Genomic DNA, 25995 nt, shown 5'->3' with positions numbered 1-25995 from the left:
TCTCTCCCTCATTCTCTCCGGCCAAGGGGCCGGTCTAGGGCTCCGGCGAACCTTCGCCGAGGCGCCACCTCGTGTGGCGGCCGGAGGTTCAAAATGGAACCTTTCCAGTTCCTTTTTGAAGCCGAAGGCCTCTTAAACACGGATCCAACGCCGAATCTTGTGAAAGGTGAGCCCAACCCCGCCAAACGAGGAGTAACCGTCCGTCTCCTCCTCCTCCGGCGCGGCACAGGTAAGGTTTTCTTCTTCTTTTATTTTTTCGTTTCCCTTTATTTTTATTTATGTATGTAAAACAAAAAAAGAAGATGAAAAACGAAATAAAAAAAACGAAAAGAAAAGAAAGAAAAATAAAAAGGATTCACCTTAAATCTTTTTTTTTGTTTCTATATTTCTCTGCTAATATGCGTTACAAAGGTCGAAAAAAGAAGAAGAAAAAAAAAAGCCCCCCCAAATTGAGTTACAATCGGCTTTTATAGCCCATTTTTTGTTACTGTTTTTGATATATTTTTTCCTTGCTTCTTTCTCCTTTGCAGATGCCAGTGGTGATGGGAGCAGGTGGTGGTAGGTGCGGCGCGGAGTGGCGGTGGCAGAGACCAAAGGTCAAAAAGGGCGGCGCCTAGGGTTTCAGTCTCTGAAACCCTGGGCAGATATTTTTTTGGGAAGGATGGGCTAGGGTATTGGGCTAGTTTTGTAATTGGGCTTGTGGGTTATTGGGTAGGTTAGTTGGGCTTGGTTTTGCTGGGTTAGGTCTGTTAGGGGCTAAATTTGGGTTGTTGGGCTATTCGAGTTTTGTATTGTAATTGGGCCCGAGTTTTAAAAATTGGGCTTGTACACTATGATTACATTTGAGTCAGATATTCCACCAAGAAACTGTTGGCAATTATCAAACTTCTAGTTTGAATTGTCTAATTCGAAAGCTATGTAATTTAGGGAAGTACAATTCAACCTATAAAAAACTAGTAATTCTCGGAAGCCTAAAGGCCCAAATTTAATAATAAATCACGAGTTAATTAAGAGATATTACGAAAATATTTTAATAATTAAAATGAGTTATATTAATTGATGGTACCTAAGTCCTTTTATTTTTATTTTAAAAGGTCAATTAAAATAATAAATCCATGCTATTTTACATTAATAAAATATCAATTTAATCATTAAACCAAAGCTTAATTTTAAAATAATATCTACATATTAATTGTTTTATACTCCATCAATATTATATTGGTAATGTAAGTAAACTCGACATAGATTTAAAATTGATAACAACACCATAAAAAATAATTAGTATTCTTTTTTATTCAGAAAAAGAAAATAAAAGCTACCTTTAATATTCTTAATATGATGCATTTACATATTTAAATTTCATTTTACTCATAATTTAATCTATTTTTATTTTAATATCATATATATTTCATGTATTATTATTAGTTAGTTTCCAACCATATATTTTAATATATTAATTTTAAACTAACATCTGTGTTTCAAGTATTTAATTTTCACGTGATAGATTTTTTAGTTATATATAAAAATTGTGAAATATCTAATTATTTAAAGTGTATTTTTATTTATTTCATAAGCACTTTAAAAAATGTCATGTATAATTTTTTTAATATTTATTTATTTTTAATATTTTATTATATACGTTTAAAAACTAGACCATTGACAATGTAAAAAATATTATCACATTATTTAATTTGTTTTATTCGTAAAACACAACATGCTCCTGCATGTACAAGCTTTAACTACTTGATTAACACTTAACAAGCAACGAAAAACACGAACTTAAGTATACACAAAGTAGTTTCCACAATACGTTTAAACATATATAGGAAAGGGAACACTAGTACTTTTTATCGCTTCTATCAGGAGCCTGATTAAGTATTCTTCCCAACCTTCCTAGGCATGCTGCCGCCATCATCTCCACCACCACTGCCTCCACTGCTTCCACTTCCACTTCCGAAGCCGTAGCCACCGCCACTGCTACCACGCCCACTGCTGCTACCTCCACCGCTTCCGCCTCCGTGCCCTCCACTACCCCCACTTCCAGTACCACCACCACTTCCTGAACCATACCCAGAGCCACCTGATGAACCACTACCTCCACCACCGCCGCCTCCACCTCCCGACCCTGGACTACCACCAACCGAAGGAGTTGGAGAGGGAGATCCCACCTGCTGTGGAGGGCTTTGTGAATGGACGCAGAGAGCAAAGCATAGGGAAATTAAGAAAAGGCACATCACAAACCAACGACTCATCTCTCTTGATTTTACCCAAAAGAACAATTCTTAAACACAACGCTCTTCAAACAATTGAACCAGCAAGTCATGTATAAAGGTGTGAGAGATGGAAGAAGCCATGATTTATGTAACTCAAAAGCCTGTTTCCATGTACAGCTGCATGCAAAATTCGAGCATACGTTACACCGATGACCGAACGATAAATGTTGTTTTCTTGATAAAGAACATTCGTACGGAAGGCTTTAAGGTTTTGAACGTCGGCCAAATCGTAGTTTAGATAAGTAACACCGACCTTATACGTGTTCTTGCTCACATCATTGCGAAGGAGAGCTTTTAAGGTTTTAAATGTCGACCAAATTGTAGTTTAGAAATATTTCCGGTAAGGCTAAAAATATGGTTGGTAGTGAGATTGGTCACTCTAGCAGTGAAATTTGATATGAAATTTAATTTTGTATTAGTGAAGTTGACTAGAGAATATTCTTATGTTCACACTTACCCTATATAAAAGAGTCATTTTATTCATTATTTTTAATGTGTCAATTTCTTCATTATTTTTATCAAAATGTTATTTTTAATCCTACATTAATTAGAGAACACTTTCATAGCTCACCTATTCTCCATTTTTATTAAAGAATTAATTTTAATCCTATATTGACTAGAGAACACTCTTGTATCTCACATTTATCTTATTAAATGTGGAAATTTCTTCAACATTTTTATTAAAAAGTTAATTTTAATCTCACATTGACTAAAAAAATACTCCATAGCTCATTTCTTCATTATTTTCATTAAAAAGTTAATTTTAATCCCACCTTGGCCAGAGAACACTTTCATGCTCACACTTATCCTATAAATAAGTGTCAATTTTTTCACTATTTTTATTAAAATGTTAATTTTAATCCTACATTAACTAGAGAATACTACCATATCTATAAATAAGTGTCAATTACTTACTCTAAGTGTAAATTTCTTTACTATTTTCATAAGCTCTTTAGAGTTTACTCAAAGGAGAGAACACTACCATATTTGTAAATAAGTGTCAATTACTTACTCTAAGTGTCAATTTCTTTGGCCGATTTTGATTAAAAAAAGCCATTTATTAAAAAAATTATGGTTTTGAACCGATTTCTGGGATATTTAGGGAAATAGGTCGATTTTGGAGAGAGAAGTGAAAACTTTCTCGATCAATTTTTTTAAGATTTACGATTTTTTGTAGGGTTTAGGGTTGGAAATTTGTAGGAACAAATTTATTTGTGTTTGTGTTTGAGGTAGACATTATGAAAGCTTAAAGGTATATTTGAGTTGACGGTGATACGATAGCGCTCGGAGACCTATACATTTCATTTGTCATGTCGGGATGGAACCATTGCTTTAGAAGCCCATCACATTGCAACTGAGGCTCTAAGTTCAAAGTGCTTATACGGTCACGAGTTGAAGTATAACTATGGCTCGTACTTGACGAATGTTAATGTACGGTCACGAGTTGGACTATAACTCGAGAGCTCGGTTGATAGTGGTTATGTGGTCACTAGTTCGAGTTTCATCTCATCAGAAGAGGATGATTTGTAAACCCGATACATAAGTTTGAGATCATAATCATAGGGAAAAACTGAAGTGCTTTCCAGTATAATCAAATTAATCTTTTTCCCCATCTCTACCAAAAGTAGTATCATTAACCTCCTTACCCAAAACCTGTGACAGAGTTGGATGCAAGAGGACTCTTAGGAGGAGTGATTATGATGGTTAAGAGAAGGTAAAACTCAAGTTGAGGGGTAGCGATTGTAGTTATTAATGAGTTCTTTAATCACAACAATCATTGTTGCCCTGAAAGGACATTCACATTTTCTCCAATGCCATAATCACTCCCCCATAAGAGTCCTCTTGCCCCCAACTCCATCACAGGTTTTGGAAAAGATAGAGGTTAATAATACTACGTTTGGTGGAAGCGGAGAAAAAAATTAAGGTGATTATACTAGAAAGCCCCTAAGTTTTTCCATATGATTATGATGTCAAACTTATATATGGGGTTTACAAACCGTATTCTTCTGGTGAGGTGAAACTTGAACCCGTGACCGCATAACCACTATCAATAGGGCTCTCAAGTTATACTCTAACTCGGGATTGCACATTAACATTCATCAAGTACGAGCCGTAGTTATATTTCAACCCGTGACTGAATAAGCACCACGAAGTCTGAGCCCGAGTTGCAATGTGATGAGCTTCTAAGGCAATAGTTTCATCTTGACATAGAAAATGAAATGCATGGGTCTTCAAGTGCCACCGCATTATTGTGAACTCAACCACACCTTAAAGCTAGCACAATGTCTCCCTCAAACACACATAAATCTTTCCATCGAAAAATTTTAACATTGAAAAAAATAATTGAAGAGATAATTTTTTAGGGTTGAGGGGTGGTGGCCGAGAGAGTTTATGGAGTAAGGGAAGGAAACCCTTCTTATATAGGCAAACAGTCGGACAAGAAGTGAAAAGAAAACAAAACATGTACCACGAGTATTTGAAATTATCTCAGGATTCCCGGGATGTCTGAAAATTGAGGACAAGGATTCTTGGTTTCTGGAAAGTTTTTACGGGTTAAAGGGTTAGTTGAAAAAAAGAGGGGTGAAAACGTGCCCCACAGGAAGCGTTTTCAGTTGACATGGCATATGCACCTCCGACCTACATACATAATGTCGACCTCAATGCTGAAAGTGGGTTAAAATTTCCAGAACTCATTCATAAAAGACTGGGCCATGCGAGTTCTTCATTAGATGTCGGCAATTTACAAGTTTGCATGAAATTTTCCTCAAAAGATGCTTTTGTTGCTGCAATGAAGCAATACAACATAAAGCATGGGGTAAACTTCTACGTTACAAAATCCCAATTGGAGAAATTTGAGGCCAAGTGCGTAATGTGTAACAACAGATGGTCATGGAAAATCATGGCATCTGTGAGAAAGAATATAGGGTTTTAGACCATTAAAAAATATAGCACTCTGCATACAAGGGCAATATTCGTAAAATGTAATCTTGCTATCATCAGGACCTCGACAGCCACTAGTGTCGAGTTCATGGTACTAACCATTCATCATCACGAAATGATTGGACATAGATCCTGCACGTTATTTAACAAAATAAAGAAAATTGACACCTATTAATGTCGAAATACTCCTAAAAAAACAACATTCTAAAAAATAACCTTCTCATACACATATTAATAAATAATAGTAAAATATAATAGTAAACCTAATTTATACTACATTTATATCAAGATTGATGAAACCGAATTGGACCAACCAATACATTGGTTCGAAATAAGGTAAAGAATCAATTGACTTGTGAATCGATATGAACCGGATTAAAAATCGATTGAACTGATGATTGAATCGAGTTTTATAGTTTTTTACTTTTTAGTTTTTTTTATGATATTTTTGTAATTTGTTTAATTAATATGGAAGAATGAAACCTCACTGGTCTATGATAAAATATTGATTTAGATTCAAAATTGCGACTTAAACTTCATGCACCTAGAGAAATAAAAATAAATAGCTTAATATATTAAAAAACTCTTAAATTACTGATCATTTTACCAATAAAAGGCCATTTCCCACTTTATTTATGAATATGGGCCACTTTATTTATTATTTACCAGAATGGCTGAAAACACTAAAACATGTCCACGTAAAAGCGTTTTAAGGGAAAATTCCAGCAAAACGCGTCCTTGAGTGAGCAATTTAGCCATGTCAGTAAAAAATGTATTGACGTGGACGTGCTTTGCTAACATGACAAAAGCACTCCCTTAGAGACGCATTTTAGCCCATGTTTTTAACCCCCAACAGTCATTTAAAAATTTGATCGTTGGGGGGTCCAACGGTAAAAAAAAAACTATAAAATCCCCCCTCCTTTTTTTTCACACAAGCATTTCTTCAAAAATTCTCAAAAAAGCTCTCAAAATTTTCCCTATATTTCTCAAAGCTCTCTTTAATTAACTATTTTCTTTAATTTTTTTTCTAAATTAGCATTATTTTTTTATAATTTCTAATATATTTGATCATGTTAGCAATGGCCGGAGAATTAATTCGTCTCGATCATAAACATATCTCTTTCGAATAAATGAAAATGGTTAATTTCAATTTTTGAATATTATTTAATATTTTTTTATTCATGTAATTTTAATTAATTTTTATTTTATAATTTTTTATAACAGTCTGTAGATCGGGTGTTACAATGTTATATTTGTAATATGTCTAGTACTCAAAATGGGTTTTTGACACGTGGCCAATATAGGCCGAGGGTGCAAGTTGGACTCGAAACTCATCAGCGCTTTCATAGAAAGATGGATACCCGAGATGCACATATTCCATCTTCCATGCGAAGAGTGTACCATCACTTTGGAGGACGTGCAGTTACAATTAGGATTACCGGTGGATGGATTCGTACTTATCGGGTTAGCTCAATTTGCTGATTGGGGAGCCATATGCTACAATATTTTGGGTGCGATTCTGGATAATATTTACGGAGGTCGGATCAAGATGAGCTGGTTACGAGAAACATTCCCGGAGCTGGGGAATGATTCGACTGAAGTAGAAAGAATACGATATATTCAGGAATACATCTTTGAGATCTTTAGAGGTTATCTGATGCCAGACTTGTCACGAAACCTCGTACATCTGAGATGACTGCTAAACTCGTTGATTTTAGAGCAGCTGACGAACTTAGTTGGGGGTCTACCGTGTTGGCAACATTGTACCGGGAGATGTGCGGGGAGATGAAACCAAATAAAACCAAAATCAAATGTTGCCTATCACTCCTACAATCATAGGCTCAGGTTCGCTTTCTATTTTTACGTCTTTAAGTGAACCACCCATATACATTCCCACTTATAATGTGGTAAAATTTATATTAGATTTTAAAATTATTACATAGATTTAAAATATAATTTTATACTAAAAATTTATTTAATTAGGTGGTACTATTCGGCGAGTTATGTTGGAATACCTACTGCTCTTGAAGACATATGACTTCTATTAGACCAACGGTCGGAAGCGCATGTAAGTATAACATAGTCGTTTCGTACTTAGTATTTAATATTATGTATATAACTAATATTTTTATCATGTTCATATAGTTTCAATGGATACCATACGAGGATCCGACAATTCGAGCAGTAATTCCAGATGAATTCTTTCAAAATCTGAACATTTGGCATGTTAAGGTCCTATTGGTTAACTATGTTACTGTCGAGATGCACCAGACGAATAAAGTATTGTGGCAATTTAGATTCCGACAATCGATTTCTGTGACACCTGAGGTGTTCGATGATGAGCACAAAATCAACTTACGGTAATCGAATACACATTGGTCGTTATTCTTCTCGGAATATATAGAAATGTGGGAAAATCAGTACGATCATATACCTACTCACAAACCGATCATCGTTCTAGAGTTAACGTGTGCGTCGGATTACATGCCATGGTTTAGGATCCATGGCAAGCCATATTTGCTCTCGAAAGAGCAGAGGCATCGATAAATTCCTGTCGAAAGGGAACAATTGGGCCCTTTATATCCAAGAAGAAGGGATGACGGAGCGAGCCCATCAACAGTGCCCACACAATCATCGGGCCCAACGCCTTAAGCGATGACGCCCACACCACAGCCCCTTCAGATTATGTCAGGTGCGTATCCTAGCCCTTATATGTTTCATTTTCTCAATCCTATGCCAAGTTGGAATGCATGGACCGGTGCATTTCTTTTCCTGATGACTTCGACTCAACTGACGATATGTATGCCATCATCGTAGGAGGGATCGTACGAGGCACTGTGGGGAGCTTTTCTCATTTCCAATCCCCATCGCCTTATGGGATTCAAATACCTCCACAGTGGGTAATGCAAACACGTTCGCATTTTTTGTTCTATTAAAGTGGGTTATCCTTCCAACACCCATAACCAGAACAACCACAACCCTCGCTAGAAGCTGAACCAAGAAGGAACCTAACGCGTAACCGTTGACCACCCCCATGTGGCACTAATTTCGACTGGCATATGCATTGATTTTTTCATATATTTGTACAAACTATTTTTATATTATTTTATTTAATAAAATAAAAGTTTTTTTTGAATATTTTAATAGTAAATTATTTTTATATTTTGTCCTATTTAATAAAATAGAAGTTATTTTGAATAAGGCAATAAAAATAATGTAACATAGTTTCATTTAAGCAATTATCAACTATTTCGATTTGAACATGTTCGAATTGTATGACCTAGGTTCCTACACCATCCGTACAACTTCTGTTGGTTCGTTCTTTCCCTGATATCCATATTATCACGTATTTTGGTTTACGACGCAATTCTCTATCCGGTAACAACTTAAATGGAGCAAGCGATACAGACAGTCACTTACATTCATCTATGACCAGTGGGAATACATGTCTCTACACGTTGTGCATGTCTTCTATTTTGTACACATCGTCAACATAGCTCATTGGATCCAAATAGAGATTCTGACAAGCTGCAATTGCATGAGCGCATGGATAACGAAGTGCGTCAAATATCCCATAGTCGTAAGTCTTATTTCTCTGGCGTACATAATATTACCCGTCAGTAATATCTTGGTCTGGTCTGTCGAACTCTGTCACACAAAACTATATGTTGTCGTGATTGTGACATACTGTATGCATGGTGTTGGCTAGCGCATTCGCCTTGTTAAATTTTTGCAATACCTTCCGACACCATACATGGCCTCCCTATATTTAGCCTTTATAACTCGCTGCTCGCTTTGGAAATAGTACCGTCAAACAAAAATATATTTTCTGCACAACCGAGGTTATCAGCAAATGACGCCTTCTTTTTAGAATATAATTTATGCATTCAGCCAGGTTTAAGTTCATATGACCATATCGTAGGCCACCGTCATATGCTTGTGTCCACTAATCGAAAGGTATGTTGTAGAGGCAGTTTGTGCCTTGATAGTTAACTGACCGTAAAATCGCCAACATCTCATGAAAACGGTCCTTATTGATCTCGTACCCTGTCAATATAAGTTGATAGCGAAAATTACATACTACTCTTCCATTCATAATAAATTGAATATTACAAACGAAATTATGGGTCCGTTTGATTGCCAGTAAAATATTTTCCGTAAAATGATTTCTGGAAAAGGTTTTACTTTTCTGTAAAATGACTTATTGGAAAATATTTTTTGGTGTTTGATTGAATCTGTGTAAAATATTTTCTGCTGTTTGGCAGATTTCCTGAAAATATTTTCCGGAAAATTTATTTTTACATATATTAATATATATTAATAAATATTTATATTTAAATTATTTTTACATATATTGCAATGATTTATTTATAAATAAATAAATCAAATTAAATATATAATAATACTCAATTATTAAGCTACAATATTAACCGTCATAAATTGAAAATAACCAAAGTCAAATAAATTATTTGTAATTGTGTTAAAAAAATAAAAACAAGGGTTGAATACTTATAAATTTAGCTTCCAAACCACAATTAAAAAATACTAATCTATTCATTTATTTAAAACATATAAGATGTATTTACCTACCAATATGAAACTTTGGATCTTTTAAACAGATTCAGCAAGACCAAAATGTTAAACAAAAGACAAGACATATTCCAAATCCTTAGTAAATTGTTATAGACTGTGTTTGGCGTAACTGCTTAAGTGCATCTGCTATCAAATTGCTAGCCACTTACAACTAAAAAATGGCAATGTCTGCTGTCAAGAAGCTTGCTGGGTTCAAATCAAAACACACAAAAACCAAAACTTAGCCTAAATAATCTAATCATAAAACACTACTCCGACTGTTAGCGTTGCATTAACTGATTCACCATCTGCTATCAAATTGCTAGCCACTTGCACCTTTCTTTAATAAGACTTTGATTACTTCCAGATGGGACCCTTGAACAGTATAGTGAAGTGGAGTGAATCCCTTGCGATTAGTGGCTCTCACTAAAACTCCTGATGAAAGCAGAGTTCAGACAACCTCTAGATGTCCTTTCTGCGCCGCAAAATGAATCGCACCCATGCCATCCATGGCAGCAGCACCAACATCAACATTTTGCTTGCAAAGATAACTCACTACCTGTGCTTGCCTTTTGGAAGGCAAAAACATATACAGATGGATATTCTAAACAACCCAAAAGAACAATGTTGTCACGGGGCAGAATTGAAGTTAAATATCCAGGTAACTATCATGATCTTTGAAGCCAATAAGATAAAAACCTCAAGACATAGATTCAACTTCACATCAACCTCTAAAATGCTTCAGACATATTTGTGTCCCAAGTAATATGATTTATCATAGTAGCTGCAAAATTCAAAGCAACATTAATAGTTACAACATGGTACCAAATACTCGCTTTATATAGCACAACATGCATTCTTAAATATTTTGAAAAGAAAAATCTTCATAGGCCGTCCATCTTAATTCTGTTATCAAAGATACAACCGAATGAAATCTATCTAAGCACACACAAAAAACAGGTCGTACCCAGTGCACAAGGATCTTGGCTATAAATAGGGGCAGGTCTAATGTATGCTGCCTTCCCCTGTTCACAAAGGCTGTTTCAAGGTTTTAACCCATAACCAAGCAGATAGCAAGTCAGGGACGACCTTCAAAATCTTTCCTATTAAAACACAAAACTTGTAGCTATAGTTTGTATCCAATTGAGTGATAAGAGGATAGCAGCTAGGGACCAAATGAAAAGTTTAGCCATAGTCTTTAAAATCCAAAAGGGCATACATTTTAAGTTTAAAATGATTGGTTTTCAAACAATAGGTTTAACACTATGAAACAAGCATTTTAGTCCATCTAAACAACATCTGTCACTCTAAATAAAACCAAACCTATATTCGCTCAAAGGTATACAAATGCCATAATAAGTACCTGAAAAATGGTCATTTTGGCGTTCCACAACATCTGAACCCTTGAACTGCATACAATTTTAGCAACAAGTATATATGCAATTTTCAATAGTCATCAAACAGAATATGAATAACAGTAACCATTTTCTTTGTAATACTTGAAAAATCTTTCATTTTCAGGATTCAGTGAAAATAGACATTCTCATTCTCATCTAATAAGCACAATAGCAAAAATTAGCATTTTGATATTGATGTTACTTATTAATGTGTATGCTTCTGATTTGTGACCAACTAGAAATCAGCATGACAGAGCACTGATGTCTTTCCATACAGTGTAATTTTCATAGATTAATCTGTTCAAATTTTGAGCATTCTTCACTTTTGCTATAGAGGCTTCAACGCTAAGATGAATCACTGGATGATGCATTTTTTGGATGACATAAATTTTCAGTAGAACTTAGCAGTGTACTTGCAAAATATAAACTCTGCTGACAGGTTCTGAATGCTAAATGAGTTCTTTGCATTTATTTCCTTTTCTTTTCATTTTTCCTCTTCACTGTAAGCAAACATTTTACCCCCACCTTACTTTTACCTTACAGTATCTAAAATGTAGGATCAAAGCTCACCTTGCAAGAAAATAACTCAACAATGCAGTCTTCTTTTGTGGGGATCACTCGCAAGTCAAGTACAAGACTTACTTCAAAGTTGAAGAGCGCAAGTTTTGGAAGTTTGCACCTGAACAGCATCGAAGAACATATATATAATCAATAGATAAAGAAGATGAAGATAAAAGGCATCAAATTAAGCCCTGAGGTTAGAGCTTTAGAATGAATGAGAAACTTGGAATAAGTCAATTAAAAAAAACAGTTCCTTGATAGCCAAAGCAAAAAAGAGATTATGACTGAACAGATCAAATTTCCTTTTTCTTCTCTGGCCTCTCTTCTCAAGATTCAGCCATAGAAGCTGGAAAAGCACAAGAAATACAAAGAATGGCAGAAGGAACTAGACTCAATACCCATTCTAGATTCAACTGGACACACTTAAGGAATCTAATAACCAGAATTAGAGAGAGAAAATTCTGTATTACATTAAACAAAAATTACAGAGAAAAGGAAGAAAAACAGAATGCATAAGTAAAATATTAGAGAAATATGCAGATACCTTGAGGAGATTAGAGATGAATTTTTCTCGACTGTAGACTTTAATTTTTTAAGGTTTCTTCAAAATACAGAAGTAAGGCTGACGGTCGAGCGACAGAGACGACGATGCTGAGATGGTGAGGTGAGGCCAACGAACGGAGATGAGGAGCCGAAGGAAGATACAGAAATGAATCGAAGAACAACAGGACAGATCACATCTACATTGAGGAGGACGTGACGATCAGACGACGAGAGCTTCGATTGGGGGGAATTGAGTTTTTCTTGGGCATGGGAACAACCGATCAAGGATGGGGGAAGGGGAAGGGGAAGGGAAATGAAAGATTTGTGTTCCTTCTAATGTTCCTGAAAATGTCTTACCGAATTAGAAACGGTAAGACATTTTCCAAAATTAACACATTCTTTTCTCGTGTTTTGTAATTGGTTTTACAGTAGGAAAATATTTTCAGCCAATCAAACACCGGAAATTTTAAAAAATGTTTTCCGGAAAACATTTTACACCAATCAAACGGACCCTATATTAGTAAAGATTAAATACCCATGTTGGTCACTTATCGTCATTCAGCGGTAGACCGATATTGTCTGTAATAGTTGGACGCAACGTGCCTTAGACAACGCCGATGGTGTGTGCGATCCCATATGCTTCCCTATCGCTCAATTAAGGTTAGTATTCTAGTGTCCCGATCCAATATAACGTAGATATTAGGTTAGGGGCAGACATGCTTTCTCAACCTAGAAAGAAAGAAATCTCAGTCGCCACCTGACTCCCCCGGTGTTATTACAAACACAATTGAAAGGGTTCTCCCACCGCCATCCTGTGCTACAGCTAGCAATAGCCGATAGGTATATCTACCGTACATAAAGGTACCGTCAATTTGTACCAATGGCTCGTAGTATACAAATGCATCCCGGTATTGCTTAAAGCTCTAGAATAGACGCTTGAACACTTGGCATCTACAGAGCAAGTGGTCGTTATAGTATGTAGAGCCCATTTCAAGGTCTGTTACGCAACCTGGGATGTACCTCTCTAGCTCTTGACACCACTGCCACACCTCAATATGTGAAGCATCTCACCCACTATGCATCTTTTCTAATCTCACCCACTATGCATCTTTTCTAATGCTTTCTGCTTAGCTATCTAGACCTTGCGGTAAGAGGGCGTGTACCTCAATTGGTTACAAATATTGGCAACTAAGACTGACACAGAAGCCTTGGGATTTGCTTTCACCATCGGTAGTATTAAGTTAGCTATCATATCTGAATCCATCTTAGGATACTGTAGCGGCAACACACGTATGTCGACCTTTGTACTTCTATATCTCCCATAAGCTTGTCTTTTTCCTAACCGAAGCCATGGTTTTCCATGAACATGTACTGTCTTGTACTGTACACTTGGCCTCGAACTTCTCGAATTTGGATTTAACCACGTAGTAGTTAACCTCGTTCATGATTCTATATTGTTTCAATGCACCAAGAAAACTATCCTTACTGGAAAACTCCTTACCAACTTCCAATTCACCCGAATCTAATGATGAACTTGTACGGTCAGACATTCTGTGTGGTAGATCTAGAAACTCCAACGCATCATCTGCCGATAGATTGACATTATGCATGTGGGCTGGAGGTGAGTACACCGTGAATCGTATATCTTCTTTTTTTCATTTGAAGCCTCTTCACTGTCTTTAGGTTCGGTTGGAACAGACTCCGGTTCAGAAAATAATACAACTTTTGTACCATCGGGGTCGGGCTTTCGAGGTAGATCTACATCGGACTTATCATCCAACTCACCATCATCTGCAACGTACGAGGTCCCCTCACCGGTGGACGTTGTAGGGAGTATATTATCCCTTATTGTGGACGTTTTGTAATGTCCCCAATAAGATGTGGATTGCCAACCGCTAGAAGTTGATGTCATTTCCCTATACGTATTTTCAGCATCGAACATCGACCCACCGAGGTGAATATTCTATCCACTAACAGAGTGTCGTGCAGGAGTTGTGTATTCCATACTGCCATTAAATACGAGTGCTTCCATGTTCTGCCTCCCATAATGGAGTGTCGGGCAGGGATCGTGTATTCCTCTCGAACAACAGTAGATGTTAAAGTCGCAAATACTTCATTTGGCGATGAAAATTGTACATATAACTCAAGTTAAGGTGATCCACTAGTGAGATGAGTCTGCACCATTGTCTCCAAGATACGACCACCTTTGATATAAAATGAGTCATATGTCACGGGATCAACTGAAGCACAAAATTGATACTTAATAGATGAAACTCTCATTGGCGTCGTTTTGGAGATTTTGTACCTAATTCTTTTATGAAGTTCCGTCAAATCTATATTCTGGTTAAAACCAATCGCGTTGTGTTCTCCGATAAAAAAACAACGTCGTTTTCAGTGTCACGGACCTCACCATCATAGTAAATAACAACACTAATATGTTCACTCATCTTCAATTTCTATTTTGCTTAGCCTCTCTAACTTTTCTTGCTGTAACTTATGCAATATGAGAATGAAATTTGGCTCATTTATAGCCTAAGGCCAAACAGGAGCTACTGTAGAAAAAGAGCGTCCACGTGGGAGCTTGTTTCAGTAATTTTGCTGATAGTGCATCCTGTTTGGAATGTTTTTGACACTATTTTTTCAGAACCGTCTTCTCAAAATTACTTTTTTAGAAACTATTGTAGAAAAAGAACATCCATGTGAGAGCTTTTTTAGTAATTTTGTTGACAGTGCATCCTGTTTGAAGCGTTTTGATAGTATTTTTTTTAGAAATGTTTTCTCTAATTATTTTTCTGGAACTACTGTATAAAAGAACGTCCACGTGGGAGCTTTTTTCAGTACTTTTGCTGACAGTGCATACTGCTTGAAGCGTTTTTGACATTAATTTTTCGGAATCGTCTTCTCAAAATTATTTTTCAGAAACTACTGTAGAAAAAAAAATTCTTCTTGTCAATACAAATTTTTTAAGACTCAAGCCTAAACCCTTTTACAAAATCCCTTAAAAGCTAAACACAAAATTATTTTTAAAAAAACCTAAAACCTAATTCAATTAATTTTCTTAAAAACCCTAAAACCTAATTTAATTAACTTACTTAAACCCTTAAAACCTAATTTAATTAATTTTTTTTTAAAATTTTAAACCCTAATTTATCTTTTAAAATCACTAAACCCTAAATAAATAAAACCCTAAATCATTTTAACAAAACCCTAACCTTAAAACACTAAAACTGTAAAACCATAAACCCTCGGCACTAAACATGCAAATAGCCCTGACCCTAGAAAAATATGGGCTAAAACGCGTCCCTAAGGGAGCGCTTTTGCCATGTCAGCAAAGCGCATTTAGGTCAGCACGTTTTTTGCTAACATGACAAAAGCGTTCCATCAGGGACGCATTTTGCTAGAATTTCTCCTTAAAACGCTCCTACGTGGACGCGTTTTAGTGTTTTCGGCCCATTCTGGTAAATAATAAATAAAGTCGCCTATTTCCGTAAATAAAGTAGGAAATTAGCCTTTATTGGTAAAATGGTCTAAATTACTATATTTTGTTTAAACAAACTCTTATATTATTTTTACAATTAAATAAATCTTAACTTATTATTTTTATTCATGGAAGTCCTTAATTTTAAACTAAAGGATGATATTTTAAATTTTTTGCATTTAATATTCTTACGAATTTGATGAAAGTAATTTATTAAATAAAAATAAAATAATGTTTTAAATTTTTTTGAAGTACTTATATATATAACAGACTTAATCACACTTTTAAAAATTTTATATTATGTTAATAGTGTATATAATTTCAAAATATTTTACTTTTAACATTAAAGTCAAGGTTTTACGAGTAAAACTAGGATTTTTTTAGTATAAATAAATACAAAAAAAGAGAAAAAGTTTTCCGAAGCCCTCTGATATAACCTTTTAATTTATTTGCCCACAATCGCTCTCTCTCTCTTTCAGTTCACTTCTACAGCCTTCTCTTCTCCACCAATCCAAAAAAACCAAAGATGCAGTACAAAAACCTGGGCAGATCAGGCTTAAAGGTGAGTCAACTATCGTATGGAGCATGGGTTAGTTTCGGTAACCAGCTCGATGTTAAAGAAGCAAAGTCACTTCTCCAGTGTTGTAAAGACAACGGAGTCAACTTTTTCGACAACGCCGAGGTTTATGCCAATGGTCGAGCCGAGGAGATCATGGGTCAGGCTATTAGGGAACTTGGGTGGAAACGATCGGATATCGTGGTTTCTACCAAGATCTTTTGGGGTGGTCCTGGGCCAAATGATAAGGGTTTGTCTAGAAAACATATTGTGGAAGGAACCAAGGCGTCCTTGAAGAGGCTTGATATGGATTATGTTGATGTGCTCTATTGTCATAGGTTGGTTCACTTAAAAGATCGGATTTTTTTTTTGGGGTTTGGAATCGATATGGGTTTCTGTTTCATTAGATCAATTCATTTTTTATACAACTTTTCTTGCATTTGTTTGAATATTTGTTTTATGCTGTTTCTCTTTTCTTAGATTTTAATTTTGATCTGAAATCACTTGATTTTTGGATTTTAGTTTTGATCTGAAGTTACTTGAAAAGTAGCATCTATAATCTTCAAGATGTTCGATTTTCAGTATTGCTGGGTCTTATTATGGCTTGTTTGTCGAGGAATTCTAATGTGTGGTTTTGGATATAGGTTTAGTTGAGGCAAAAGTACCATGTAACCATTGTATTAGGAGTCAAATTCATTTTGTCTCCTCTACTAAAAAAATGGACAAATTAGTCTCTTAGATCAAAGAGCAAACTTATAATTTTGTTAAAATTTTTCTATTTTTACTTTTAAAGACTGGTTTTTACACATCAACATGAGGAACACATGGAAGGCACATCAATTTTTTAACCGTACAAATTGATAAATTTTTTAACAAAAATGATCAATTTGCTCTTTGATCTAATATATAGGGACTAATTTGCCATTTTTTGAGTAGGGAGGGCTAAATGTAATCTGGCTCTTAGTACAGGGCCTCTATCGTACTTGTACTTAGTTGAATGTTTTACATGTGGAGTCGTGTATAATCTATCATATGTAACAGTGTAAGGCTCTTTTACGATTCTTTGTGGATTGAAGTCTTGTTTTCGTCTGGATAATTTCTCTGATCAATTTTTGGGAGTCTTAAGTTCTAGGAGTTTTCTTTTTCAAGAAACTTGACACGAGTGCATTACTTTGATATTTGGTTACAGGCCAGACACACAGACTCCAATTGAGGAGACTGTGAGGGCAATGAATTATGTGATTGATAAGGGTTGGGCATTTTATTGGGGGACAAGTGAGTGGTCTGCACAACAGATTACGGAAGCATGGGGAGTAGCTGAGAGGTTGGACCTGGTAGGCCCAATTGTGGAGCAGCCGGAGTATAATCTATTGACTAGGCACAAGGTAAATGGTGTTGGCACTCAGCATACCGAGTAGGCACTATTTCCGCCTTTTCATTTTATGTGAACTTTGTTTTGGCAACTACACATTTAATAGAATTCTCAGTTTTCTTCAGTTTGTACCATAAAAACTTGACTTGCCCTTGAATTTACAGCTGTTAACCAGGAATGACTTTGTTCCTACCTCCTTCAGGACTATACAATTTGTTCATCCTTTTCTGTATCAATGCAGGTTGAATCCGAGTACCTTCCTCTGTATACCAACTATGGTCTAGGTCTTACAACATGGAGTCCGCTTGCTTCTGGAGTGCTTACTGGAAAATACAACAAAGGAAATATACCATCTGACAGTCGGTTTGCTTTGGAAAATTTCAAAGTAAGAATCACTTCACATTTGATTTGTTACTTTTGATTTTGTATGCTTTATTGATCTTTGTATCTCAATTTTAAGTGTTGAACATAACCACTTGTAGTCTTCTAGGTTCCTTTTTCCTCGGAAGGATATATTCTTTTCAATGAGATTGATTTTAGGCTATGGTTCACTATGTTTTGTGCTTCTTACGAATCTAACATCTTGTTTATGCATATGTGCTTGTAATAAATATAATTTCTTGCACGTTTACAGTTGATAAATCTCTGGTGTCTGTATCCGAAAACAGAACAAAAAGATCAAAAACTCAACTGTATAGTGGTTGTACATGTACCGATATAATATTCCAAGCAAACTTATGTTTTCCATATTTAATGTTAAACATTTTCATTTAGCATCTCTAGCGATGATTGTGAAACTCACCAGACTTAATTTAGCTGCTAGTATTACTTGATTATACTTGATGTTGTAGCATATGTTAATTATTTCTATGAGACTAATCTGAAAATCCTTCCCTATATGCCATGAGTAAGCAACTAAGCTATGTTGTTTTCTTGTGTAGAATCTTGCTAACCGATCACTAATTGATGATGTGTTGAGGAAAGTTAATGGACTGAAGCCAATTGCTGATGAACTTGGTGTACCGTTAGCTCAACTTGCAATCGCATGGTGCGCTGCAAATCCCAACATATCATCGGTTATTACTGGTGCTACAAAGGAATCTCAGGTTATTATTTTATGTATCTCTAATCATTTTGTTTCATATTTTTTTTGGACCACTGTATGGATCCAATGAATTTGCTTGGCTATGAGATGCTTCATGGAAGGAAATTTACACATTTTTTAGTAGTGCAATATTATAAAACTGGGCTATTTGCTACATATGCATGTGCTTGAAGTGTCAATATATGTTTGATATAGGGACAAACCAGCCGATGACAATGAAATATGGGTAATTTAATGAAAGGGTTATAAATTAATCTGGGATTATAGTTGTTTGCATACTTGGCAAAAGGTGACATGATTGGCTGTTTTGGTAGTGCGGTAGTATAAAATTTGGCTGTTTTCTAAGTATGCATGCGTTGAAGTGTCAATATATGTTTGATATAGGCATACTGGATGATGACAATGAAATATGGGTAATTTAATGGAAGGATTATAAATTAATTTGGGATTATAGTTTTTTGCATAGTTGACAATGGGTGACTTGATTGCAGCTAGATCTGTTAATTGGGTTGGTTTTGGATTGGGTTAATCTAGGTTGGGTGATTTTAGGTTTTAAAATTTTCGGGTCATTTGGGTTGAGGACATTTCAGGTTCGAATAATTTTTTGTTTGGGTCATTTTTGGGTTGGACAGGTTTTGGTTGTTGATTTTTTATGGTCTAATCAGGTTTGGGTTCGGGTTAGCCGGCACAAGTTTATGGGTTTAACTAAAAATTGATGCATCTAATTGCAACCTAATACCGCCCCAACTCTTCATTTTCCTTGAAGTATCAATGTCCCACACCCATGTCTTAAAACACATTTTCAGATACGAGTATAGGACATGATCCTGACCCTCTTTAAGTACATGGAAAAAACATAGAATAAGTTTAGCATACTTGTGTTGAGCACGTACCCATATCCAACAATCATACCAGAGTCTGAGTAACAAGATTGCAACTTACCTATTATCTTGTGACATATTCATCAGGGTTTGTAGGCCTATTTCCTTAATGGCCATCTTTTTATAATACCTGGATAACAACCTCACTCTTTTGCCACCAGGCTAAGTGTCGGAAGAACCCGTGTCTGAACTTGTAAATTGATGAAAATATTATTTTCTATGGTTCCAAGAAGTTCCAATCTAATGTTTCAGTGTTTTCTTTTTGTCCTTTCTTCTTGGTACGTGTTTGAGATTCTTGCTTTAATGGATTGATCATCTATGGTAGGCTAGTTACAGTTGGTATAAGCTATATGTTAGAATCTCCATTAGAAGGTTATATTTTCTTACCTATGTCGGAGTATGTCTTGAACGTGGTTGTCGGAACACAGGTATATAAAGAAAATATTAGTCGGAGCAACAAAGGTTTCAAGTGTATTAGTTTTTTAAACTTAGTTTTTTAAGGGTTGCATTAGGATTTGAATATTTACACTGCTGCTGCTATTAATACTTAAACTAAACTGCAATTTTTTTCTGCATTCAGATTCAAGAGAACATGAAGGCACTTGATGTAATCCCATTACTGACTCCTGCTGTCATGGAGAAGATTGAGACCGTTTTTCAAAGCAAGCCAAAGCGTCCAGATTCTTACAGGTAGACGCCGGTACCTGTTGCTTCCTTAGCATGTCATTGGCATAGCTGTGTTTTGGAGCAGATGTGTGAGCATCAATTTATGTACTTGGTTTGGTGTTTTATAGTACTTTGCAACTTTAGTTGTATTTGGCACCCTTATCATTGTGGAAAGAAGACTTGGGAGATGAAATGAATTTGGAACTGGTTGTGATTGTTGGTGGATTGTGAATGTACGTACAACTCTAATTTATTTATCTCTTTTCTATTTTCTGCTTTGGTTTGAATTGTTTGTGGTGGCTGAATTTTTTATTTCTCATGATTCTATTCTACAAAAATTTATACCAGTGTTTCACTATTGAAACAAGTTTTTTATTTTTATTTATCAAAAATATTTTTCAATTTTTTTAAAATTATTATTATTATTATTTTAAATAAAGAAACCAAACGTAACTAAAATAGACGGTTGCAATGTTACTCAAATTGTTGTTTGAATTATTGCTACACTTGTAATATACAGCGCAACAATAGTTTTATCCTAACAAGGATAACTGTTCATTGATTAAAATTTTTAATTTAATTATTATAAATAAATAAATAAATATTAATATAAGGGTTAATATATAGTTTATCTTTAAATTTGTCCGTTGGTAAATTTTTTTTAGTTGGTCTTTGAATTTATATTCAATCATACATATTAATATTTTTATATTTTTATAAGAAAATATCATTAATAAAAAATGAGTTAATAAATGAGCTTTTAAACGAGTTTGTTTGTGAACATAAATGAACCGAACACACCTCTGTTCGTGTTCGTTTGTTTATTAAACGAAAATAAAATTTTTGTTCGTACTCGTTTAACTTAGTAAATGAACATAAACGAATGTTATACGAACAGTTCACGAATAGTTCATCGAAACTTTTGTTCATTTATACCCCTATATGTACCGATTAAGTACTTTCAGATAAGTTCGGAAGGCGGATTAATATAAAGTAAAATTTTAATATTTAGTTGTATTCTAAATAGTGAAAAAGCTTTTAGTTGTAGTTTAACCAAGCTTGAAAAGGTCTCACATATGAGTACGTCTAAAATAAACCAAAACACCATATAAAGGATTCATATAAAAAGTCAGAAAAAAGTATTACATTTTACATTAAATCAAAGTTAGAAGGATTTGTTATAATTATTGATAATAAGAAAGTACTGAAAGTACAGTTTGCAGTACTGTAAGCAGAAGGAGCAAAATAGCAGCCATAAGAGAAATGAGTGACCATGGACTGTTAAAATAATTGTGCTTCAAATTCGCCATCCATATGTTCCAACGCTTGCTGCAATGCTTGTTTACATCCTCAAACACTACACTGTAATAGAAGTTGCGGGAATGGCATACATAGATTCCCAGACTGTTAATCATGGCCGCCACCGCTTTATCATCCCCTAACATGTTATTTATAATCCCATGCTGGCAAAGTATTTCCACATCTTTAGGTGAATCAATAAGGCTGTCCATCAACATCATGTAATCACTTGCATGCTTTACATCTCTGTCTGCTACAAATAGTTGCTCGAATGCAATCAGATTTCGTAGGAATGATTCGGTATAGTCATCGATGTTAAGTTTAGGGATAAGCAAGGTTTTGTTTTCGAACCTAATGTCGAACATGCTGTTTCCTTCTATCGTTTCAAATTTGATTCCGGATTCTTGGAGTTCCCAGGCACAACGAATGAAATTCATATCGAAATTCCGGGTTTCGTTTAAGGCTTCCATTTCGGAACTCGAAGGATGACAGCAATGGTGATAGGTGAAGTCTAGTAAGTGTTTGATTTCTGATGTAACGGATATGAGATCATGTTTCGGACGTCCTTTTCCGGGTACTCTATGGAAGAACATATCGAAAACCGCTTCAATGAACATACCTTGATCGACCCCAGTCTCGATTACGGAAAACAATTCCCAAATGACGAAGAAAGGAAGTTGATTTTCGACTAACAAAATGTCTTGAATCAAAGCAAGAAAGTAGCCATTAGTGTAATAATTGACCAAATCCTTCTTTAAACACAAGCGAATAAACTGCACAATAAAGCAACCATCAAGAAGCAACATTTTGACGAATTCATCGGAGTCGAGACATAAAGGTTGTTCATAGCATTTGCGAGCTTGTGTTTCTAATTCTCTCATTTTCATAACATATTTTGAAGCATTCATCACCATTGTTTCTTCAACAAGTTGTTGAAGGAAGCCAATCTTTCTCTCTTCCATTGCTTTCAAGTGATGTTTACCACGATGGTACGGCCCGATTGAAATGAGTTGTGGTTCATAGGCCTTTTCATTCACCTGACGAAGATAATTAGGTACTTTGCAAATGCAAGGCTTAGGAGAAGCTAGTGATGAGCTCTTAAGCATTTCGTTTACGCTAATGGCAACGGGGTCTTCTTTTACTTTAGCCTGTAAATTGCACCCAAACCATGTTATCCATAAATAAAATACATAGTTTTCAGTACAGGTATTTTATACCAAAATCTAACCTAAATATTGTTGGTTTGAATTTTGGAGATACATTGTTGGTAAATCCCGAACATTAACCATAAAACGAATTCAGACGGATAATATTTAATTTAGGTTTTCGTATCATTTTATAATTGAATTAAACTGATATTTTATCAAGTAATAAGCTTATAAATAGAGATTATATTTTAGCCTTTAGAATTAGAATTAAGAATATATCATTCATGTGTCGATTGAGAGTTAACTCAATTAACATTGTTGTTATTACAGTATTCAGAAGTATGTGGATTCGAAAGCGTTTAAACATGTTTTTTTTTTCAATTTAAGAATTAGAAGAGGTTTATGGATAGAAGTAAGTATTGCATAGAAGAAATATATATATATATATAGATTATTCATGTGAGATGTTGATCTAAGGAATGTTTGTAACTTTATCAGTGTAGAATTTACAAGTGACTCATAATATATGGGATGAGAATTTGTAACTTAAATTCGTATTGTGGTTTGTAAATTATGAAATTGGATGAAAAAAAGACTAAATTAATTTAAATATTTTATTGTTAAGTACGTATAAACTTCTTAGGATTATATAATGTCACGTAGAATTTCTTACGATGATATGTATAAAGCAACCAGAAAATTGTTCCACTACCAATATTTAAATCTTTAGACTTCAAAAAAAATCTCGTTCTTTTCTCCTCCCTATCTCATATATTAAAAACTGATGAATAAATTGAACAAAAAGGTGAACATATCAATAAAGATATTAACTTTTGTCGACCTTTCTGGCTAAAATAAAGTGAAAATCATTTCAACCCATGATAGAATTTCAGTCCATTCATACATCACTGGTTTTCTAGCATTTTAAATTATAGTTTATGAGGGGGAAAATAATCTATCTATATATTAATAAGACTACTGATAATCAGTTCTATTATTTAGATTTATGTATAAGACTTACTTGTTCAACGGGCAGCGCCATGCCTGCAAATGGGTTTCGCTCGGTTTTTGGCTTGGCAATTGAAAATTGCTAAGGGAAAATAACTACCTAAATTAAGAACTAGAGTATGATTTTCCCCATATAGGTGAAATTTTGGGTATGATGAACCAATAAATTCTTTTGTTGGGTTTTTTTTTTTTTTATAATATGGAAGCAATAAATTTTGAGCAAATATGGTTGGCAGCTTTGAAATATATAGTTAGTAGAGTGGTTGAATAATAATTACTACAAAAGCAATTTACTTGCAAACTTTGGTGTCAACTTGGTACTACTTTTTATTGAATGCAATAACTAGGCCTTCAAAAAGATGGAAAATGGCATCGAAAATTGGAAAAAAGAGAGAGTAAGCTCTCTTTACATTAATTAATTTATTGGAATATGCTGAAAAAAAATATTTGAGAAATTAAGCTGAAATTCTATAAGTTTGTTTATCGATCTATATTGTTTTTGGAGAGAAAAAGGAAATCGTGACTTACAGGGCGTGTTTTCACTGCTACATCAGTGAAAACGCGTCACATATGACGTGTTTTTATTCTCTCTTAAAAACACGTCTTACATAGTGCATTTTCACTGATGTGGCAGTGAAAATACACATTGTAGGATGCATTTTCACTTAGGTAAAAATTGTTTTGTTTTTTCTTTTTTTTTTCTTGCGATTGAAAATTAGAAGTTTGTAGATTTATTTTTATTTATGCTTGAGATAGACATGGTTATAATTTTAAGGAACATTTGAATTTATGGAGGTGCCGTGTAGTTGGGTGACCCACAAATTTCATCTGCTACGTGAGTATGGAGCCATCACCCGGGAAGTCGAATCGTGTTTCAACTCAAGGTCCCAGCTGGCAGTGATTATACGGTATGGGGTTGAAGTGTAACTATGGCTTCAAGTTTACAAATGTTATGCTGTCAAAGGATGGAGCATAAATAGGGCCTCAGTTGATAGTGGTTATGCGGGCACGACAACCAGTTTTTCCTCGTTAGAGGAGGATGATTTATAAAACGCAATAGCATTTTAGTATAATTTAGTATTTCATTTTATCCATGTCCACCAAAGGTGGTGATACGGGGTTGCGCGCGGACCAAGATCGAGTTGCCAAGTCACGGGAAACTCCTACAAAAACCCTAAACAATCAGATCCGAAACGAAACAGAAAAATTAAAAGATTAGAACTTTGAATTTCCAGATCTGAAATAAAATCCCCAAATCAGCAAAGAATCAAATTGAGAATAGAAATACGTGTTAGGGTTCTTGAAACCCTCAAGGAGATTGTGATTCTGCCCAATTGAACACCAAGATAGTTTTCCCCAAATTTCGACAATCTAATTTCACCCAAAAAGAGTATGGAAAAACCCTAGAAATTGGGGATTTTTGGGCTGATTCCTTAAGATAGAAAAAGGCTGAAAACACAATAAGAACAGAAAATAGATTAGATAATGATTCAGCACAAGTAGAAATAAAGAAAGAATTGACAGTAAGAAATTAAAAGATAAGTCCTAAGAAGCCTTGAAATCTCGAAAGATCTCACAACTCCCTTCAAACGGCTCTAATCTCCCCTCCAAAGAATATCAATGGCAAGAAGAAGGTTGAAGATGGCTCCCACAATCACAAGATTGTTAAAACAACTTCTAAAGAAAACTCAAGCGAGAAATCTTGGAGAAAACTCAAAGAAAATTCTGCTCTCAACAAATCTGAAATTTTAATAATAATGATAAGTGTTTAACAAGGTGGACAGCCATGCCTTAAATAGGCCTTATAACTAGTCCTAATCTAATTAGAAAACTAAAATAAAAAAAACTCCTAATTATTTTAATATGGAAATTCGGTCAAAGGTCATTTTATCTGGGACTCTTGGACTAAATATTGACATAAAAATTTAAACTAAGTAAATAAATAAATAAAAAAATAAAAATAAAAATAAAACTTTACAACTTGGGCCACTTTGACAATTTGGCCTGATTTTCAACTAAGTATGGATGGATTTCTTGATTGGGCTGGGAATTTGCTTATTGGGCCTCGCCTTCAAGAATTTGGGCTTTTGTGACTCGTATCAGGTGGCGACCCTGTTATTATAACTTGTGACATAATTGGGGTGTAACAGGTTTTACTAACAGGGTCACCGCCTTTGGTGGAGATGGACAACACGA

At 34.9% G+C, this 25995-nt stretch overlaps 3 protein-coding genes and 1 long non-coding RNA gene across 6 annotated transcripts; 1 reads left to right on the top strand and 3 right to left on the bottom strand.

Moving 5' to 3' along the window:
* Nucleotides 1-1871: 1871 nt before the first annotated feature.
* Nucleotides 1872-2252, bottom strand: LOC107892664 (putative glycine-rich cell wall structural protein 1). The gene has a single exon (XM_016817726.1). The coding sequence runs from the start codon at nucleotides 2250-2252 to the stop codon at nucleotides 1872-1874; it is 381 nt and encodes a 126-aa protein (XP_016673215.1).
* A 7622-nt stretch (nucleotides 2253-9874) lies between these two features.
* Nucleotides 9875-11226, bottom strand: LOC107892974 (uncharacterized). 2 transcript variants are annotated; one of them, XR_001682682.2, is made up of 3 exons: nucleotides 11149-11226; nucleotides 10485-10569; nucleotides 9875-10389 (listed from the first exon to the last, which is right to left on the bottom strand). It is a non-coding gene; the product is annotated as an uncharacterized lncRNA (long non-coding RNA). The 2 variants fall into 2 exon arrangements; XR_005918635.1 differs by lacking the exon at nucleotides 11149-11226 and having other exon boundaries at nucleotides 10485-10647.
* A 4840-nt stretch (nucleotides 11227-16066) lies between these two features.
* LOC107891954 (probable voltage-gated potassium channel subunit beta) lies at nucleotides 16067-20612 on the top strand. 2 transcript variants are annotated; one of them, XM_016816887.2, is made up of 5 exons: nucleotides 16067-16658; nucleotides 17510-17705; nucleotides 17934-18077; nucleotides 18634-18798; nucleotides 20259-20612. In XM_016816887.2, exons 1-5 carry the CDS (start codon nucleotides 16291-16293, stop codon nucleotides 20370-20372), a joined length of 987 nt encoding a protein of 328 aa, XP_016672376.1. In that variant the 5' UTR covers nucleotides 16067-16290; the 3' UTR covers nucleotides 20373-20612. The 2 variants fall into 2 exon arrangements, with proteins under 2 accessions (XP_016672376.1, XP_016672377.1); XM_016816888.2 differs by lacking the exon at nucleotides 18634-18798 and having other exon boundaries at nucleotides 16147-16658.
* Nucleotides 20613-21436: 824 nt separating this feature from the next.
* On the bottom strand, nucleotides 21437-23986 carry LOC107891953 (UPF0481 protein At3g47200). The gene is made up of 2 exons (XM_016816886.2): nucleotides 23813-23986; nucleotides 21437-22791 (listed from the first exon to the last, which is right to left on the bottom strand). Exons 1-2 carry the CDS (start codon nucleotides 23831-23833, stop codon nucleotides 21529-21531), a joined length of 1284 nt encoding a protein of 427 aa, XP_016672375.1. The 5' UTR covers nucleotides 23834-23986; the 3' UTR covers nucleotides 21437-21528.
* Nucleotides 23987-25995: the final 2009 nt, after the last annotated feature.

Source organism: Gossypium hirsutum, chromosome D09, assembly GCF_007990345.1.
Source record: "Gossypium hirsutum isolate 1008001.06 chromosome D09, Gossypium_hirsutum_v2.1, whole genome shotgun sequence".
In the NCBI taxonomy this organism is placed as follows: domain Eukaryota; kingdom Viridiplantae; phylum Streptophyta; class Magnoliopsida; order Malvales; family Malvaceae; genus Gossypium; species Gossypium hirsutum.
Note: the sequence above shows the minus strand (reverse complement) of the source record. Positions and strands in the feature narration are given on the sequence as shown.

Excerpts from the sequence above, each read along its gene's own strand:
- LOC107892664 (XM_016817726.1), bottom strand. The coding sequence starts at position 2,252 with ATGAGTCGTTGGTTTGTGATGTGCCTTTTCTTAATTTCCCTATGCTTT.
- LOC107891953 (XM_016816886.2), bottom strand. The coding sequence starts at position 23,833 with ATGGCGCTGCCCGTTGAACAA. Across the intron at positions 22,792-23,812 it reads TGGCGCTGCCCGTTGAACAA|GCTAAAGTAAAAGAAGACCC; the intron begins GTAAGTCTTATA and ends TGCAATTTACAG.
- LOC107891954 (XM_016816887.2), top strand. The coding sequence starts at position 16,291 with ATGCAGTACAAAAACCTGGGCAGATCAGGCTTAAAGGTGAGTCAACTA. Across the intron at positions 16,659-17,509 it reads GATGTGCTCTATTGTCATAG|GCCAGACACACAGACTCCAA; the intron begins GTTGGTTCACTT and ends ATTTGGTTACAG. Across the intron at positions 17,706-17,933 it reads ATCTATTGACTAGGCACAAG|GTTGAATCCGAGTACCTTCC; the intron begins GTAAATGGTGTT and ends GTATCAATGCAG.